Source organism: Echiichthys vipera, assembly GCF_963691815.1.
Source record: "Echiichthys vipera genome assembly, chromosome: 6".
Taxonomy (NCBI): Eukaryota; Metazoa; Chordata; class Actinopteri; order Perciformes; family Trachinidae; genus Echiichthys; species Echiichthys vipera.
Window position 1 is genome coordinate 3,707,537 of NC_139831.1, and position 18,175 is coordinate 3,725,711.

The 18,175-nt window shown below is 42.6% G+C and overlaps 1 protein-coding gene across 1 annotated transcript in view; it reads left to right on the forward strand.

Moving 5' to 3' along the window:
- Nucleotides 1-17,971, forward strand: part of htr4 (5-hydroxytryptamine receptor 4) — a gene marked incomplete at both ends in the record, with an annotated part of 137,359 nt that extends 119,388 nt beyond the window's left edge. The window contains one exon of the mRNA XM_083915690.1: nt 17,884-17,971. Coding sequence (XP_083771816.1) covers nt 17,884-17,971 — 88 coding nt within the window. The remainder of the gene's footprint in view (nt 1-17,883) is intronic.
- Nucleotides 17,972-18,175: the final 204 nt, after the last annotated feature.

Consider the following 18,175-nt stretch of genomic DNA (forward strand, 5'->3'; position numbering starts at 1 on the left):
GACAAAATGTGTAGTGAGCTGACCTCAATCGATAACCACATTAAACTGGTCAGGAAGGATTTTCACTTCCTAATTGAATTGGTGTGGGTTGCTGCCACGCTAACTTCACCATCTCTGTCTCTCTTTTCTCGTTTGCTCCTCTGTCTGCCTCCCGCTCTCTCAAAGCGACTCACAAATCTGTCAGCTCCGCCAAGATGAAAGACGGTAAACAATAAAGATGCATCTGGCACACATCTGCAAACGCACTTTCAACGTACATTCATAAACAATCCATATGTGGTTCACAGCTGCTGCATGTATCTGTGCAGGCCTATCAGTCAAATGAACGTCCATCACCTCCGTACAAACGTGCATCTGTTGTTGTTTTCAATACAATCATACTACAGTACAGTAAATGATGTGTAGGTTTATTCACATATAAACGCATTATTTCTTGACTCAATGATGTCCAGAAATGGAGTTAGGGCGCACTCACACTGTCCACCCGTACCATGCCCCAGCACGTTTCACAGGTAAAGTCTAGTTAGTTTGACCAGTGTGAGTGCAACCGTACTGCGCCTAGGAACGGTATGGTTGCCGTCCACGGCCCGTTTGGGAGAGGTGGGCTTTTGTAAAGCACGTTTGCACATGTACAACACGAGCGTGCGCAAGTGTACGAGCACGAGGCCTACGGCGGCTCTGACGTCATTTTATGTGCGCCTGTTGGGACATAGAAAAAAGAAGGGGGGACCATGCGCGGACATTTAAAACAATGGCGGTGAAAGGTTCACGTTGGTGTGATGCGGAGGTGGAGTGTTTACTGCAGATTTGGTCCAGGAAAAGATTCAAAAACAGTCGACAAGACGCACAAAAACTCTGAGGTCTACGGAAAGATTTGCAAACAAAGCGACGCATCGCGATGACATCATCAATGCGTATGACGTGTTACGGCGTGATGACGTATAGGCAGCAGGAAGCATTCTCCGAGTCCCAGGTAGTGTGAGTACAAACGGGCCTGGAGGGGGGGACAAGGACCCTAAAAGTACCCTAAAGCACGGGGCGCGGCACGGACGGACAGTGTGAGTGCGCCCTTACAGGACCAATGGAAATCCTAAAGCAGTCATTTGATTTGATGCAACTTTGAATAAGTTGAGCTTTCTATCTGTGATCAGTGTTCCGTATTTTCTCACTTATTGAGATATTATTTTTGGAAACACAAAGAGAGGTTTCTCCTGCAAACACCGGTGTACGTCACAGAGACAGTGGGTAGAAAGGTCACCTACGACGTGTTTAAAGTTAGAAATAATTGGAACTTTTCATTAAGGTGTCTTGGTGCAAATGAGTGGTGCATGTTGCTACGGGTGATGCTGCAGCCAGTGTGGGCGACACCGCTCCGTGATTGGAAAAAAAGCAGCAGTGAGCACTGATATTAAATAAAGTTTCCTTCATCAATGCCGCTGGGATGCATGTTGTGAATCTCTTTGTTTCCCATTGTTCCTTCTTTCACTGTCAAGCACATTCACAGACCCTTTCACAAACTGACACACACACACACATCTGCGCACACACACATTCTGTCTCATTGAGGTTCTGATTACCGCTCGTTTGTAGCTGGAGGTCTGTTTATTTTCTTCTGTCTGAGCATCATATGGAGATATTTTCCCCTCGTCGAGCGGGACTCCACTCTGCAGAAGTGTCATTTTCCCTGCCTTTCAGGTCTGCTGCTCACGAGTGCTCTGCTGGGCACGAGTGATCCTCACGCAGTGGGTGAAATTAAGTCATCATGCCTAAATTACAAACTAGGTCAATGAGGAAGGCATTGACCTAGTTTGTAATTATATGAATCAACCCCTCGACTTCATCTCTCTGGGAACTTCCTCTGTGCCACAGGGGGCTGCTGGTCACAAAATACAGATGATTGAACAATTAACCAGTGCTGTTGATTCATCCAAAAAATAGCTTTAAGTTGCTCCGCAGTTGCTTCTGTTTTGATAAAAGGTAACTTTTTTTGTTTGGCGAGTTGATGAACGTGTTCAAACCAAACTCTGACACAACAAAAATTAGTCTTCTGTGTGTGTGTGTGTGCGTGTGCGTGTGCTTGTGCGTGCGTGTGTGTGTGTGTGTGCGTGTGTGTTTGGAGAGGACTCCCAGAGGCTGGTGCCAGTTTAGCTCGCCTCACATTATAACTGAAACATAACCATATTATGACATTGCTACTATGTAAACACTAGCATATTAGCCATTAGCACCCCGGGAGTAAGAAAGGAAACTTCCAGCTTGACAAGTTTTCACTTATTTTAATCATCATGAGCATTATCATACAGCATCATCTTACGTTTAACCTGGCAGCTGAGGAGGGCAACTCTTATTATTGACCCTACCTCACTGTAACACAACAATATTGGTTCCACTATGCAAATATTACACAGGTCCCTTTAGACACATATTCTTATGTGTACATGTTCTTTGTAAGTTATATTGTTAGCTTACAAAACTATTATTTTATAAAAATGTTAATTATTTTTGTATTTTACTTGGTAGGAATTCATATTTTGTAAGTTATCATACAAATTGTTGTGTATAAGTTTTCCTAAGTTATAATATTAACCCACTGATGAGAATGTGTGCGCCTTTTCCTGTCACCTGTGTGTGTGCGTGTGTGTGTGTGCGTGTGTGTGTGTGTGTGTGTGTGTGTGTGTGTGTGTGTGTGTGTGTGTGTGTGTGTGTGTGTGTGTGTGTGTGTGTGTGTGTGCGCGCGCTCCTTCCCTTGTCACCAGAGGACAGCGCTGCCACAGGCATCTTTCATTATTTGACAGAGGAACTGATTTTGTCCTCAGACACAGAAAAAAAAACAGCAAACATTGGTTTTAAAACCCTGAACGCTGCATGGAAATATTTACAGCAGCACATCAAGACGAGTGTTTACAGTCAAATTATATAGCTTTTGCATCCGGATGCTGACAGGCTCTTTCATAAAATATTCGGTTTTAAGATTTTACTGATGGTTGACTTTGTCCCCAGTCACGCGGCGAAAAAAGGGAGGAAGAAAAGACAAACATTGGTTTTAAATCCACTGCAGACACATTTCAAAAGAGTTGAGGCGGTACATTTTTAGGAAGCATTTGAATGAAACATCACTCATTTTTTAAATTAAGGGGTTTGTTTAATGACCTGTGGTTCCCGTGGTGTGATGTAGTATTAAAAGTGAACACTCAGATTGTTTTTAATCTTTTAGCAGACGCAAAACGCTTGATGTCTTTTTCTGAGAGCACGAATGATTATGTAATAAGAGGCAATCCTGTGTCTGCCCCAGTCATGACGGTTTGTTAGGTCAGCTCTCTGTTGCAGAGCAAAATTTTTTTATCTTATCTGAAGTTAGACAGTGGCTGTAATTTGCTGTAGTTGCATTCAGATTAACTCATTGCACATGTTGAGGTTTTAATTGAAATTGCATGAGTGACTTTGTCCAAAGACGCCCAGAGAAAATGGTTTCTATCGGTTTCTCAGCAGGAAATTGGATTACAGGATTGCTTACTCCAGGTAGGGAATGAGTCCTTACCCCAAGTGAAGGAGTTCAAGTACCTCGGGATCATGTTCACGAGTGAGGGGACGATGGAGCGTGAGTTTGGCTGAGCCGGAAGGCAAAGCTCGCGATCTACCGGTCAATCTTGGTTCCTACCCTCACCTGTGGTCATGAAAGCTGGGTCAGGACTGAAAGAACCAGGTCTCGGGTACAAGCGGCCGAAATGGGTTTTCTCAGGAGGGGGGCTGGAGTCTCCCTTAGAGAGCGGGGGAGAAGTTCAGCATCCGTGAGCAACTCGGAGTAGAGCCGCTGCTCCTTTGCATTGAAAGGAGCCAGTTGAGGTGGTTCAGGATCATCTGGTAAGGATGAACCCTGGGCGCCTCCCTAGGGAGGTTTTCCAGGCACGTCCAGCTGGGAGGAGGCCTCGGGGAAGACCCAGGACCAGGTGGAGAGATTATATCTCCTCACTGGCCTGGGAACGCCTCGGGATCCCCCAGTTAGAGCTGGTTAATGTGGCCCGGGAAAGGGAAGTTTGGGGTCCCCTGCTAAAGCTGTTGCCCCCGGGACCCGACCCCGGATAAGCGGTTGAAGATGAGATGAGATCCTAGAGAAAATGTTCTAGATGCAAATAAGGGTATCTGATACACTCATCCGTTTTTATTAGTGGGTCCTTATTTTGTATGTTCTAACGCATGTGCATGAAGATGATATGAGAAAATACTTCACTACACGTGAAACGTTGCATACTTCACTAAACCTATGATCGGCAAAGTTACAAGCACGTAGTAGAGTAAAAAGTACAATATTTCCCTCTGAAATATGAAAGTACACGAAATATGTTGCAGTATAAAGTCAAACAAAATAGATACGTACATTTTTAACTTTGCACCGATGCTAATGCACAGAAAGAAATCTTGTACAGCTGATGGGGCCGCAGCAGATTTGTGCACACAGAGCAGCTCCTGGCCCTGCTTGAACCCTGCTTGAACCTTGACATGGTCGGCTTTCATGCAGCCCAGAGTCATGCTGATGCCTCTGGCCGGCCACTTGCAGTCTATGCAATCTTATCATGGGTGGTGTAGCCGTTAGACAGTCAATGTTAATGCTCTCCCACAGTGAAAACCCTCTTCTATCAGGAGGATCTCATTAGCTCAGACAGCCAAAACCATCTGGTTAGCCAACAAGAAATAATGAACATCAAAAGCAGCGACGTGAAAGTAAAAAGGTTTCATTCCAAAGATGTACATTTCCATTTTGGGGAAAAAATGTTACGCGTTCATGTGCAGCGTGATGTTTGGAAAACACTGTCGGAGTGTTTTGGACACAATGTCATTATTGTCTTATTGAGGTCCTTAACTCTGACCTTAATAAGTTATGAAACCACATTTAGCTGTTTCATTATATAATGTACATATGAGAGTCAAAGTACTTAGAGTTATGGGTTTTAATTAGCTATTGAGTTGATTTAGTGAGTAAAACAAACTAAAAGCTTTACAGTGCTAACACAGTCTCTCTTACTTTTTGTAGATCCTGGTTACAATAATCACCTTGGTAAGATCAGTAATAACTTAAATGTTGAAATTCTGGGTTTTGAGAAGTGAATGGTAACCCTGCTCAAGCCGACAGCACACACACACATATAGAGGTTTATAATACCAACAGTGGACTATCTGCCTACACCAGCCAAATGTGGACTTCTGCTTCTGGTCATTTTAAAAGAACAAATCAGAATATGTGTGAAATGGTGAAGGATGTCAGATAGAAGACAGACACACACACACACACACACACACACACACACACACACACACACACTCATATATACATACACACACATACATGTGTATAATACCAACAGTGGACTATCTGCCTACACCAGCGAAATGTGGACTTCTGCTTCTGGTCATTTTAAAAGAACAAAAACTGAATATGTGTGAAATGGTGAAGGAAGTTAGATACTGAGATACACACAGACACACACACACACACACACACACACACACACACACACACACACACACACACACACATACAGGTGTATAATACCAACAGTGGACTATCTGCCTACACCAGCCAAATATGGACTTCTGCTTCTGCTCATTTTAAAAGAACAAAAACAAATGTGTGAAATGGTGAAGGATGCATTTTAAAGATGTGGATTTTTTTTCTACTTGCTCTTAATAACTTCATTGGAGTCAGGCTAGAAAAACATTTCACATCAGGCACATTGTGAATCATGCATCAACTAAACTTTGTTGTGACTGTTCAGGTATCTTCAGGGCATTCATTGTTAACGCATTAATGAATAAAGTGAGGTCAGATAAAAGATACCGACACACACACACACACACACACACACACACACACACACACACACAAACTTGTATAATACCAACAGTGAACTATCTGCCTACACCAGCCAAATGTGGACTTCTGCTTCTGGTCATTTTAAAAGAACAAAAACAGAATATGTGTGAAATGTCGAAGGATGTCAGATAAAAGATACTGAGACACACACACACACACACACACACACACACACACACACACATACACACCCTGTCTCTTTTTGCCTTGCAGTTTAGGCTGCAGGACTTGTGTATTTTTAGTGCAGCATCTTCTTTAGGGAGAATCCTCCTTTTTTTAAGGATTCAGCTCTTCTACTGACTTTCTGGTGTGTGTGCACACATGTTGTTTAGTGCACACACACACATATGCATGTACTGTAGAAACAGGCAGTTGTGCTTTGTTGACTTCCCCACAGGCCCGCCCGCTTTCCTGCGTACTTCACCCTCATGCCTCAGTGCTTGTGTCTAAAGCCTGGTGTAATGTTCTGAGACAAACAGAGCAGGAGGTTCAGTGTTTTCAGCCTCTGCACTGCTCAGCTCAATGCTGCAGGTCAACTCAGTACACCCACAGACATCTCAGAGGACACTCTCAACAATGGCCACTGGCCTCCAGAAAAAAAGTTGTTTAGGCTGTTACCTGACCCAGTGCGAAGAGAAAGATGTTGAGAGTGCAGATACAAGCATAAAAAGAAAAGGATCAATTTCACCATGATTAATTATGGCAGTATGTAAAGCTAATACATTATCTCTGTATTATGCCTTTAGACCATATTGCAGTCATTGACACCAAAATGGTTAAAGGAAAACATCAGAATTGGACATGTTTTATGTAAACCCTGTGATGAATGGTGGCTTCTTAGTGAGCTACAAAAATGTCAAGCCACCTACCAAGCCTACAGGGAGCTCAAAATAAAGATTTTTAGGATTCAAAGACCACTGGTGAAGAGAAAGAGAAAGGAAAAAAGTATGATATGGGTACTGGGAGAACAGCATTCAGTGCCACCACTCCTCTATATAAATATATATATATATGGATGTAACAAAGCATTGTGTAATGCAAAGTTATATCACTAGAGATTTGATGTTTTGATATTATTATTTTGATGAGGGATTTGTTTTTAAAAATCCAGTGATTCTCTGTCATGTAACTGAATAACTACTTCAGTTGCACTGTTTTATAGGACACGAATACAGTGTTAAACATATTTATTGTCAACAAAGGACCTTCTGTCTTTGGTCAAGATTTGATATTCTTTTGTTCATTAAGATATTGAATCACACCAGTTAAAAGCAGTTTACCTGTGAGATTGTTTCTAAAGAAAGGACATATTTTCATGTTTTTTGTTGTTTAAGATGACCATTTAAGTTGCACTTTTTTATAACAGGACACAAACCACAGAAACCACCTCTAAGATTGTATTTGGTCACAATTTGTCTGTAGGTCATCTTGATCAAAATTTAAAAATTGTGAGAAAATGGTATCGTGAACAGAAAACCGTGAAATGAGTGCATTGTTACATCCCTGTATACAGTACTTCCTTTGTGCCAATCATGTTGTGTGGCATCCCTGTTATCAGTAAAAGGTCCATTTTTCGATTAAGCTGTTTTCTCACAGAGATAGCCGGGGTCCATCGCCCTCGTTGCCCTCAGAATTGCTCAGCGGAGGACTCGAATCTGTTGAGCCCCACGGGCCCAAAAGCTTTAACCCTCTTATCAAGAAGGAAGAAAAGGAAGGAAAATACAGAAGATTACAAGCTGAATCAAAGCGTCCATCTTGATACCTCTGTACTCTGGAGCAGTGACCTGGTATGAACCCAGAGAGGCCTTGTCAGGGTTATGAGCCCCACCCCCGTCTGTCTCTCTGAAACTAAGCTTGAAATTGCTGATGGTATCCCTGTGACAGAAAAGGGAAGGAACTTTTTGTCTGCAGTGTGTGACGTTTGGCAAAACAAGCTCAGCTCTGGCATCTAATCCCACATGTGTCAGTGGGGGAGCTGGCATGTACTTAGATCCTAATGAGGGAAGTTGGTGGGGAAGACAGGGAAGACTGTGGCATTTTTTATGCTTGTTAGCAGATTAACTAAAGTAGTGGCAAGCACAGTAGTCAGGCTCAGAGGAGATGTCCTCTCAGCAATGTATTAGGCTCTGAACGGCTCCAAATACTTACCCGGCTTTGTTTTGGTCTTTTTTAGTGCACTACAGAACAAAACACTTACATTCAGTCTGTTGATGGGGTGTTTTTAAAACACCAATCCAGGGAGCATTGACCAAAATCAAAAATTCCTTTTAATTTTTGCTCGTTTCATCTTCATGATGAGTGTGCAGTGGGGAATTTAGAGGCTCATGAAGACAATTTGATAGGAGTACACAGACAGAAGTCGGCTCTTAGGTAGCTAACTAGCGTGTGAGCTACATCATCATTCATGTGTATTTTCAGACCTCCAAGCCTGTCCTTAAGTGCACCAAGGGCACAGCCTTCGTAGTAGGGATGTCACCATACCAGAAACTTAGTATAGTCAATACCAGTATCAGTGAAATTCCATGATCTGCTATACTCATTTTGATACCACAGTAAAATACAAAAACAATACAGTAAATCGCATGTACTTCTTTATAATGTGCATTGTGTTAAAAGGATAATAACTGACACTTGGGGGTGGGGAAGTGGTGAACTTGTGAAAGCCATCGCAGTGGTATGGTAAGGCCCGAGGCTTGTGGTGACAGTCAAGTCGTCAGAGTGTGCACAGATATCAGGGGTTATTCACTGGTCTCCCATGCTGTTAGGCGTAAACCTCTACGGCATTTAACAGCAGACTAGAACACTTGTAGACGCGTGTCCTGCCCCCATAAGGTCCAGAAGAACTGCATTCGCGGTACCTACTGTGTCTGCAGTAGTTCTACTGTAGTCAAGTTTTCAGAATTTGGGCATCAACTTGGTGTCAAAATATTGGTTACGTAACAACACTACTACAGTGTCAACCAAAAGTGATACTTGATCTGTGCTCAATATTAAAGTTATGGTGTAGGCTAGGCTTGTCTCAATTATAAGAAATAATACAAAGTTAAAAAAGCTCCTTTGCTAAATGGTTATTTTGCTCGTGAAAGCTAGCTATTTGCCTCTCTTGTTAACTTGTACAGACACCAAACCAGTTGGCTTTAACTCTGCCACTGATTAGCAGGCACTTGTGTTCGAAAAGACCTCCAAAATTAGCAGAAAGACCAAACGTTCTGACAATTTGAGTCACTTTTGCTAGTGTATTAGCAAACTGCGGTCATCCCTATGTTCCCAGGGTCCTCACTGTAAGAGATTGGTAAGGGCTAGCTTCTTGGTTCAAATGACAAAAGAATGAAGAGAGACAAACGTTTCAGATGCAGCATAGCACCCTGCGAACATTGATACACTTTCTGTGCACCTGTAGTTTAAGCCACGCATTTCATCTTTAAATGACGTAGAAATAATCTTTTTATTCTGCTTTTTCACTCATTCCTTTCAGCTGCTGTGTAGTGTTGATGCCTCCAGCTTTCGATCACAAGCCTGCCTCAATAATCTTTGAGCAAGTTTGAGAAAAAAGTTGCGAAACTTGTTATTGACCGCTTCACACTTCGATCAGTTTCTTATTGACCTCCCACCTCCATTCCTCCCACCATGTATGAGATGTTCATCATGCTCCATCACTGTGGAAACAACAACATCTGTGCAGTCGCATTCCTGCAGAACTTTACCTCTTTGGCTCTCTTTCTGTTCGCCTGGTGCAGATTGGGTTTCTTTGAACTCTACCAAATGCAAAAGAGGAAGAAAACTAGCAGGCAAAATTTAATCCCATGAAAGGCCAACTTTCTGATTCCTTCAGTAGACCAAGTGTCAGCAATGTTGCTTTAGCGCTGACTGCCTGCAAACCTTAAGTTGATCGTTTTGAATGTTCCGATAAATTTATTATATATCTTTTGGGATTACATGCCTGAGTTTTATTTTGACTTTTTTCTGGAAAAGACATCACAGGTCAAAACATTGTGAACATTAAATGTCGTTCAATTATTTCTGCCTTTCCTTGTCCTCCTTTTGCCCTCTCTCCTTTCCTCCCAACCGCCTCGTGATGAAAACTTTACTCAGTCTCACTGTAATTGAGGTGATGACACTTACCTACTCTAATGCAATGTTTTTGCTTACCTGTGCACACTGTTTGACCTTTGAGTTGCAAGCAAACCTTCCTTCAAGGGTGAGTGCACTCGTGTGAGAAAATTAGGATTTTTCTTTGCTGCTCCTGCCAACATACATATTTTTCTTGTTTGTTGCTGAGCTACAAGCAAACATCCTTGGGTGTAGAGTTTCTGTAAACAATCTCCCCCTTTCCTTTTTGATAGTTCAATTCTGTGTAATTTCTTTTCTATTCAAATTCAGGTCTATTTATGTTCATCTCATGTTTATCATCCCTCTTCCTCCCCTCCTAACCCTGATCTCTTCTATCCTCCGCCTTCCCTCCTTCCAACCTTCCTCTTCTTCCTCTCCCTCCTCTCCTTTCATTAGCATCAAAGTGGGTTGCGAGCTCTCGTTTCTCAGTCGGGTGTTTTTGCCTCGAGTGGCACCAGGATTAAACAGGCTACTTGTTGTCTTGGTGACGTGGACAGAAACAGACCTCCTCAGCAGAGGAAAATAAAGAAATCCTGATTGTGATGATCAATTATTACACTTCAAACAGAACAACGCAGAGTGGGATCATTAGAGGAAGTGGAGAGAGAGAGAGAGAGAGAGAGAGAGAGAGAGAGAGAGAGAGAGAGATGGATGCTGAGTATGTGATCAGAGGGAGTGAATAGAGGGTGAGAGATGAGAGAGTGAGGGTGGTCATCAAGAGAGCGAGGGAGTGGAGGGGATGTTGGCAGCCCAAAGGCTCTAGAAATGGAAGATCGGATCACTTACAGAAAACAGATGCAGTCATGTTCATGCAACACTGCAAATATACATTTATGCAAAGTCAGGAATTTGTTAAGATTGTTAACTAAGCTGCTGCAAATGTGCAGCCTTGTACGCGGTTGAAGATAAATGAATGAATGCATTTGTAAAAACCATAAAAAAATGCCCACACATGAGTATGTGGAGAAAAGCATTCACAGCTTCTGAATGAATTCAATGAATCACCCATGAATAACATATTCAGTGCATTCGTGCATTCATTACCCGATGAATCAAGGTACTTCACTACATGCAAATACAATGTTGCCATGAAGCAGCCACACTCCCGAGTGCCCAAAGGGTCAAATACAACCAGAGATATTAAAATGCTACCTGGAGATAGATGTTGTTTCATTTCAAGCACTCAGGGGATTTGTTTGAACAGAAACAGGGAATAATCAGAAAAGATGAGCATTGAGAACTGCTTTTATTTTGACTTTCTTTTATATGGTTTTTAATATCAAGTGCCACCGTAATTCAGTTTTATATTCATTGTGCACAGCAGTATAATAACAATAAAGTGTGTTGTCTCAGAGAAGATCCGGGTGCTCAGAAATCAGCAAATGGAGGTACAACATTACATTATGATGGAACTGCGTGTATGTGTTTGTGCTGTGGGCAGGGAATACGTAACCGTGAACATAACTGCCAAAATATAAGGGTTTATTTTCATTATGTTTTTGTGTAAAAGAATGGAGAAAATAAAACCAGTCAGACTGTAGTGTTTGCACTTAATGAGAAACTCAAATCCAACAGTTGTCCAAGTAGAGGTGGGGGAAATAAGAAAGGGCTGTGGGCCCAAAGTAGCAGTTCAGCAAGAACACAAATGGCATTTACTCATTGCCAAGATTTTTAAAGTGTCATATTTTAACTTCAGAAACATAATTTCTCTTTGAGTTTAGAAAAATGTCTCCTAGGCACTTGAAACTTTTTCGAAGTCCTTTGGATGAAGTAACTGCGTCATGGTCAAAGTAATGTGAAGGTGTATTTTTTCACACTCTTAAAAATGCAAATCTATCTTCTTAAAATAGAATCTTTTTATTTCTAGTTACTGTCGCGGGTACAAGCGGCCGAAATGTATTTCCTCAGGAGGGGGGCTGGAGTCTCCCTTAGAGAGAGGGTGAGAAGTTCAGCATCCGTGAGGAACTCGGAGTAGAGCCGCTGCTCCTTTGCGTTGAAAGGAGCCAGTTGAGGTGGTTCGGGATCATCTAGTAAGGATGAACCCTGGGCGCCTTCTTAGGGAGGTGTTCCAGGCACGTCCAGCTGGGAGGAGGCCTCGGGGAAGACCCAGGACCAGGTGGAGAGATTAGATCTCCACACTGGCCTGGGAACGCCTCAGGATCCACCAGTTAGAGCTGGTTAATGTGGCCCGGGAAAGGGAAGTTTGGGGTCCCCTGCTAGAGCTACTGCCCCCGCGACCCGATCCCAGATAAGCGGTTGAAGATGAGATGAGATGAGATGTCTGAGGAGCCATCTCGACACAGTGGAGGACACGTGGCATAAATATTGTCTTTTGTTAGGTAAAGCTTTTATCTCCCAGCATTCTCTCTCCATCTGTATTAACTTGAAAATGCACCTTCGTAGGACACGTACTTCACTGTATCAGGAGAGTGTTCATTTGCACAGGTTGATGCTCAGGTTAATCCAGTGGAGTGTAAAGTCACTTTTTTCCTCCTTAGTGCTGAGGAAGTTGAGGAGTGAAATGTAGACACTGAAACATGAGACGGCTCATCCACCTCACGCTCAAAGTGTATAAAATATCCAGGAACCAAGGTCAGTGTGTAGCATCAAAGTAGTATCAAAAAAGTATCAAAATCAATAAAGCGGAACAAGAGGTATCGTCTTCCTTTTTTTTATACCACCCATTCTTCCTCCTTGTCAAAACCTGGGGCCTACCAATACATTATTTCTCACTCCACATCCCCAGATTCTTTTTTTCCTCATTTTTTCAAAGGTTTTATGCAAGTACGTCCTCTAAACAGAATTTGACTTGGTGCAACACCCCTCTCAATCAATCAAGCCAGGAGCAAACATCTATTTTATTCAATTTACTACATTTAAAAGCCAACAAATCTCTTATTTAGCTTTGTTAGTGTGATATACCAAACCGTCCTCACTGGGAAAAAAAACTCGCAAACAGCTTATAACGCCCCACATATTGTTTTTTGTTAGGCAGCGCCCTCCAGGTGCAAACAAGGAAGTAAGGTAACGCATAGAGGCCTTAACACACTGTGGGCATTTTTCCCCATGGGATTAATTTGCTCGTCAGTATGTTTTTCAGAACTGTTGTTTTTCCCATGAGTGCCTGGTTCGAATCCTGGCTTGGGCCCTTCTGTGTGGAGTTTGCATGTTCTCCCGTGTCTGCGTGGGTTTTCTCCGGGTTGTCCGGTTTCCTCCCACAGTCCAAAGACGTGCAGGTGTTCGGTTCATTGATGACTCTAAATCACCCGTAGGTGTGAATGGTTGTCTGGCTCTGTTTGTCTCTATTTGTCCGGTGATAGACTGACTTCCTGTACAGGGTGGACCCCGCCTCACGGCCGATGTCAGCTGGGATCGGCTCCAGCCCCCCCGCGACCCCGACAGGGACAAGTGGTTGAAGATGAATGAATGAATGATGTATGTGAAGTACTTCCGTCTGTGACTCATTTTAAGCCCATCCACAATCTTTTTAAAAACCTTACTAAGTGTTTTTGTTGCTTAAACTTAAGTAGTTTGGTTTCGCAACATTAATGACATTTGTATTGTTTCACAATAGGTCCTATATGTCATTTTGGGAGAATCACCCTAATCTGTTGTTTAGGTATGAGCATGTGTTGCACATAAGATGTTATTACTCTACCAACTAGATTCCACGTTAAAAAATACTTATTTTAATGCTATTTGATCCCCTAAACAAATAGATCTTCATTAAGAAATATATTCCTTCCTTTCCAACTCCTCCACATGAACATCAGATGTCAGAAGTCTTGCTAAAAGGCACTTTAGGATGAACGTTAGCCACAATGCTGCCCAAAATATGTAGAAATGTTTAGTCTGCTCGTAATCCGGGCCTTCTGTCTCTCTTTCTCCCTGGCCTCATTAAACAAATCTCCATCCTGTCTCCCGCTCTGCCAGTTGGCCTGTTGGCTCAGCTGTGTACAAACAAAACCACGAATAAACACAGCATGGATGCGGCCACATGTCCCGCTCCAATTTTTGATTTGATCCAAACATGAAACAATGCTCCAAATGGACATACACGAACAGTTTCCAGCTTTCTGTACATTATGTTTCAATATATTACAATATATTACATCAGTGATTTGTCTAGCTTTCTTTTAAGACTCTATGCTTTTTAATGAGGCTTTAGATGAGAAATGTTCTGTTACATGTTGGACTTTCATCCTTAACCGTCTCATTTATAAATTATTATGGGTGGAAACATAAGCCTTAAACTTCCATCTGGTTAACTTTATAGTGCATACAGTTGTTTTTATGTATATATGTAAAAATATGATCTGGTTGCACTCTTATCATATTTTCTACCAAGAAAGTTGTTACACATTTCTATGGTTTTATCGTCATTTTATGTTTATTCTAATGTGCTTAGCCAAGTAGAATATGTAGATCAGTGTACATTATTTTTAAGATGCATTTATGACCATCCTATAGCTGATACACTTAGCGGATTATGAAAAAGTACCATAAAAAGAGAAGCAGAGCAGTTTTCTAGAAATGCTACAATTTATAATCAAAAGCAGCTAGGCATATGCTAAATACTGTTAGCAGTTGCTACCTATGAGTATGTTAGCCAGCCTACCTCCGTGTAGCGTGTACACCATGCTGTTTATTGATGAGAGATGACACGAGCGCGTTCACAGGAATCTGGACCACACGCACTGATGAGCATTCAATGGGAGAGAGCAGAGGAGCTCAGTGGTAGAGGGGGAGGGGCGTGAGCGTTGTAAACATTCCAAATTTGGCTGAGTCAACTCGATCTGCCAGACTTGCCAACTGCAGCTTAAAGTTTAGGCAACAATAGGTGACGGTTAGGTTTAGGGGGTTGAGTGAATCATGACGATTAATGCAGCAAAGAATCAAAAGTGTTTAAGTGAGTGTCAAGAACGGTGCAGGGAAATGACACTGGAAGACTGGACCCAAATGCAGACACGGACACGGGGTAAAAGTACAAACAAATATTTAATAAACTCGACAGAAACGGGAACAATACAGGGGAAATAGAAACACTGAAGACGAGACGGTCGAGGGTAACGGGAACGAGGAAACGACGGACGGTCAGGGAACAGGAACGAGGAAAACAGGAACGCGGGAAACTACGGGATGAAACAAAGACAACAATGATTAACACAAACAAGCAACAAGAAGCGCAAAAAATAGAACAAACGAGAAACGGGAGCCAATCCGACGTTGTTATCCTACCAAGGGAAGGATAACAACGGTCCTGTGCTGCATGCCTGTCCGCTCAGGGTTCTTATTCTCCTTCAGGTGATTAGCGTAACAAGCTGCAGCTGGGCAGGAACACGCCTACCTGTACCTGGCCAAACAAACACAAAGCGGAGACACATGCAGGGAAAACAGACAGAGGGAGACAAAGTCACACAAAAGGGAGAGAGGAGGGCACGGACTGAACCAACTCTTGACAGTGAGCTTATAAAGACTTCCTACATTGTGCACACCCTCTGAACATGTTTAATAAGCAATAGAACGAAAAAATGTGTCTTTACTAAATGAAATATGAATAAAAGTCATCAAAGACTTCCTCCAGCTCTCCTTACGAACATGGCTCTCCAGCGTCTCTGTTTCCCTGAAAGAGCATAAAAAGGATCAATGCCGTCACCCTGACACAGAGAGAGAGAGAGAGAGAGCTGCCGAGGGTTTAACACTGCAATGTGGCAGCAATTTGGGGTTCTGCTCCGGCCTGTTTCCTTTTGAAAAGCCTTAAATGTTCGAGGCTGTCTCGAAGGTAGATTTCACGGCCAGTTTGGCAGCAGGAAGTGTCTTCAGTTAGGGTGTTTGTGTAAACAGCTCGTAATGGTTTTAGGCCGTGGTAAGGCCTCTGTAGTGCACACACACTCACACACACATTTGCACAACATGTACATAATCCTTCACTCTACATATCCCCATGCAGACATACGTGAATACTTGTACCACATGCATTCATTCTTCTCAGTGAAATGTAGTGAAGCCTATAGACTGTGTACAAATGAGAGCCATTATGACTGCTAAATGAGTCGCTGTTGACTTTAACAAATGTGCTTCTTGCACTTGAAAGAGCTGCGTTGGCTGTTGTTGTGCACTAATGTCACATTTAGATTAGTGCGAGACGGTTTCCCCGAACCAGTCACGCTTACATGTTAGACATATAGCATTAGTCGTGATTATCCTTCTGCTAAATGCTTCTTTTGCTTCAGATTAGAATTACTGGCTTAAACAAATTAGCTCATTATCATTGTGTGTTTCTTCATGTGACCCTGGTTTAATTCATAGCAGAGAAAATTACTGATGGGTTTGTCGTTTCCTTTGAGTTAACCTTGACTTTTTTATTAACTATACAGTATAAATATCATTATTGTCCTGTAAAACCATGTCTCTGACCATGTTTTCAGCTTTGTCACATAATTTCTTACATTTCTAATTTGTCTATTTGTCTGAAGAAGTAGGAGAATTTTGTCAGACCATAAAAGAACAATGTAATCCTATTAGACAGTGAGTTGCACATATGTTTTCTCAGTTTTCTAAACTTCTTACGTTCAGAGTCGTGGTAGTGTAGTGGGGAGTTGAAGCACAGTGCAGCGGCACTCTTTCACCTCAGTTTATTCAGAAAATATTCTGATCTCTTTACACTTTGTTATGTTGCAGCCTTATTCTAAAACTAACACATCCTCATAACTAAACAACAGAGTAGATGGTTGCCAGTGACTCCAAAAACGACATATAAGAGCATTCTTGTCGTGATTAAATCAGGACAGCCCTCCTCTCCTTTTTAGTCTCTGTTTTTGTCTCCCTCTGTCGGTGTTTTCCGGCATTGATCACCTGCCACTCTGTATATTAAGCCGGTCCTGAGCCTCATTCAGGACCGAATCATACTCTACATACTCCAGATGTCTCCAAGCGTACCTTCCTCCTGTGCTCAATTCCCGTGACCAGTTTGTCCCAGTTCTCTCCGTGTTTTCCTTTTGTTCTCGGTGCACCTTTTTGTTAAGTAAGTTGATTAAATTTGTTAAAACTGTCTCCTGAATTCCGTGTCTGCCTTTGGGTCCAATCCTCTGTGTATTCCCCGTCACCCCACGTGACAATTTAATGGCAAGAAACTGCTGCAAAGTGACAGTTTGAAACATGTGATCGTGGTGATCGCGTTCTATCTATCTGTCTATCCATCTATCCATCTATCTATCTATCTATCTATCTATCTATTTATCCATCGATCCATCGTTGGCAATTCTGTTCTGGAAATGTACCTGAATTAGCACATATTTCATACGATAATACCTCATTTGCATATTTGAAACTACAATTTCAGAAAACTTGTCTTTATATAAGTAATAAACTGAGGAAGTTTGATGAGGGGCGACACGGTGGTGTAGTGGTTAGCACTGTCGTCTCACAGCGAGAAGGTTCCAGGCGTGCATCCCGGCTGGGGCCCTTCTGTGTGGAGTTTGCAGCTTCTCCCCGTGTCTGCGTGGGTTTTTCTCCGGGTTCTCCGGTTTCCTCCCACAGTCCAAAGACGTGCAGGTGTTCGGTTCATTGATGACTCTAAATCACCCGTAGGTGTGAATGGTTGTCTGTCTCTGTTCGTCTCTATGTGTCCTGTGATAGACTGGCGTCCTGTCCAGGGTGGACCTCGCCTCACGCCCAATGTCAGCTGGGATCGGCTCCAGCCCCCCGGTACCCAGACAGGGACAAGCAGTTGAAGATGAATGAATGAATGAATGAATGTACAATGACAATAAAGACTACTCTATTCAGTTCTTTCTTCTGCTGGTATACGGTATATTCGTTAAAACCTTTACCCTAAAACACACCTGTAGTGTCTCCCCTTTACTGTCCTTTCATTATAGTTTTGTCCTCTGTTCTGTCCTCAGGTATTCTGTCCTCCAGAACGGGAACCACACGCAGCAGAAGAAGAAGCCTCTGCACGCCGGCACAGAGTCCCACGAGTCCTGCTTGTGACCGACGACGACTCCTCAGTCACATCTCCAATGACCTCGGCTCTCACACTTCCACCACAGAGACGATGGAAACACATCGCAGCCTTCACAAATCCAACATAGATGCTGCAAAACCCAGCAGATCTCCAAAAAGATACGAACAAAGAGAGAGATCCAGGTGAGGAATGTGACATTGCAAAGGGTGCATTTAGTTTCTGGAGTTCAG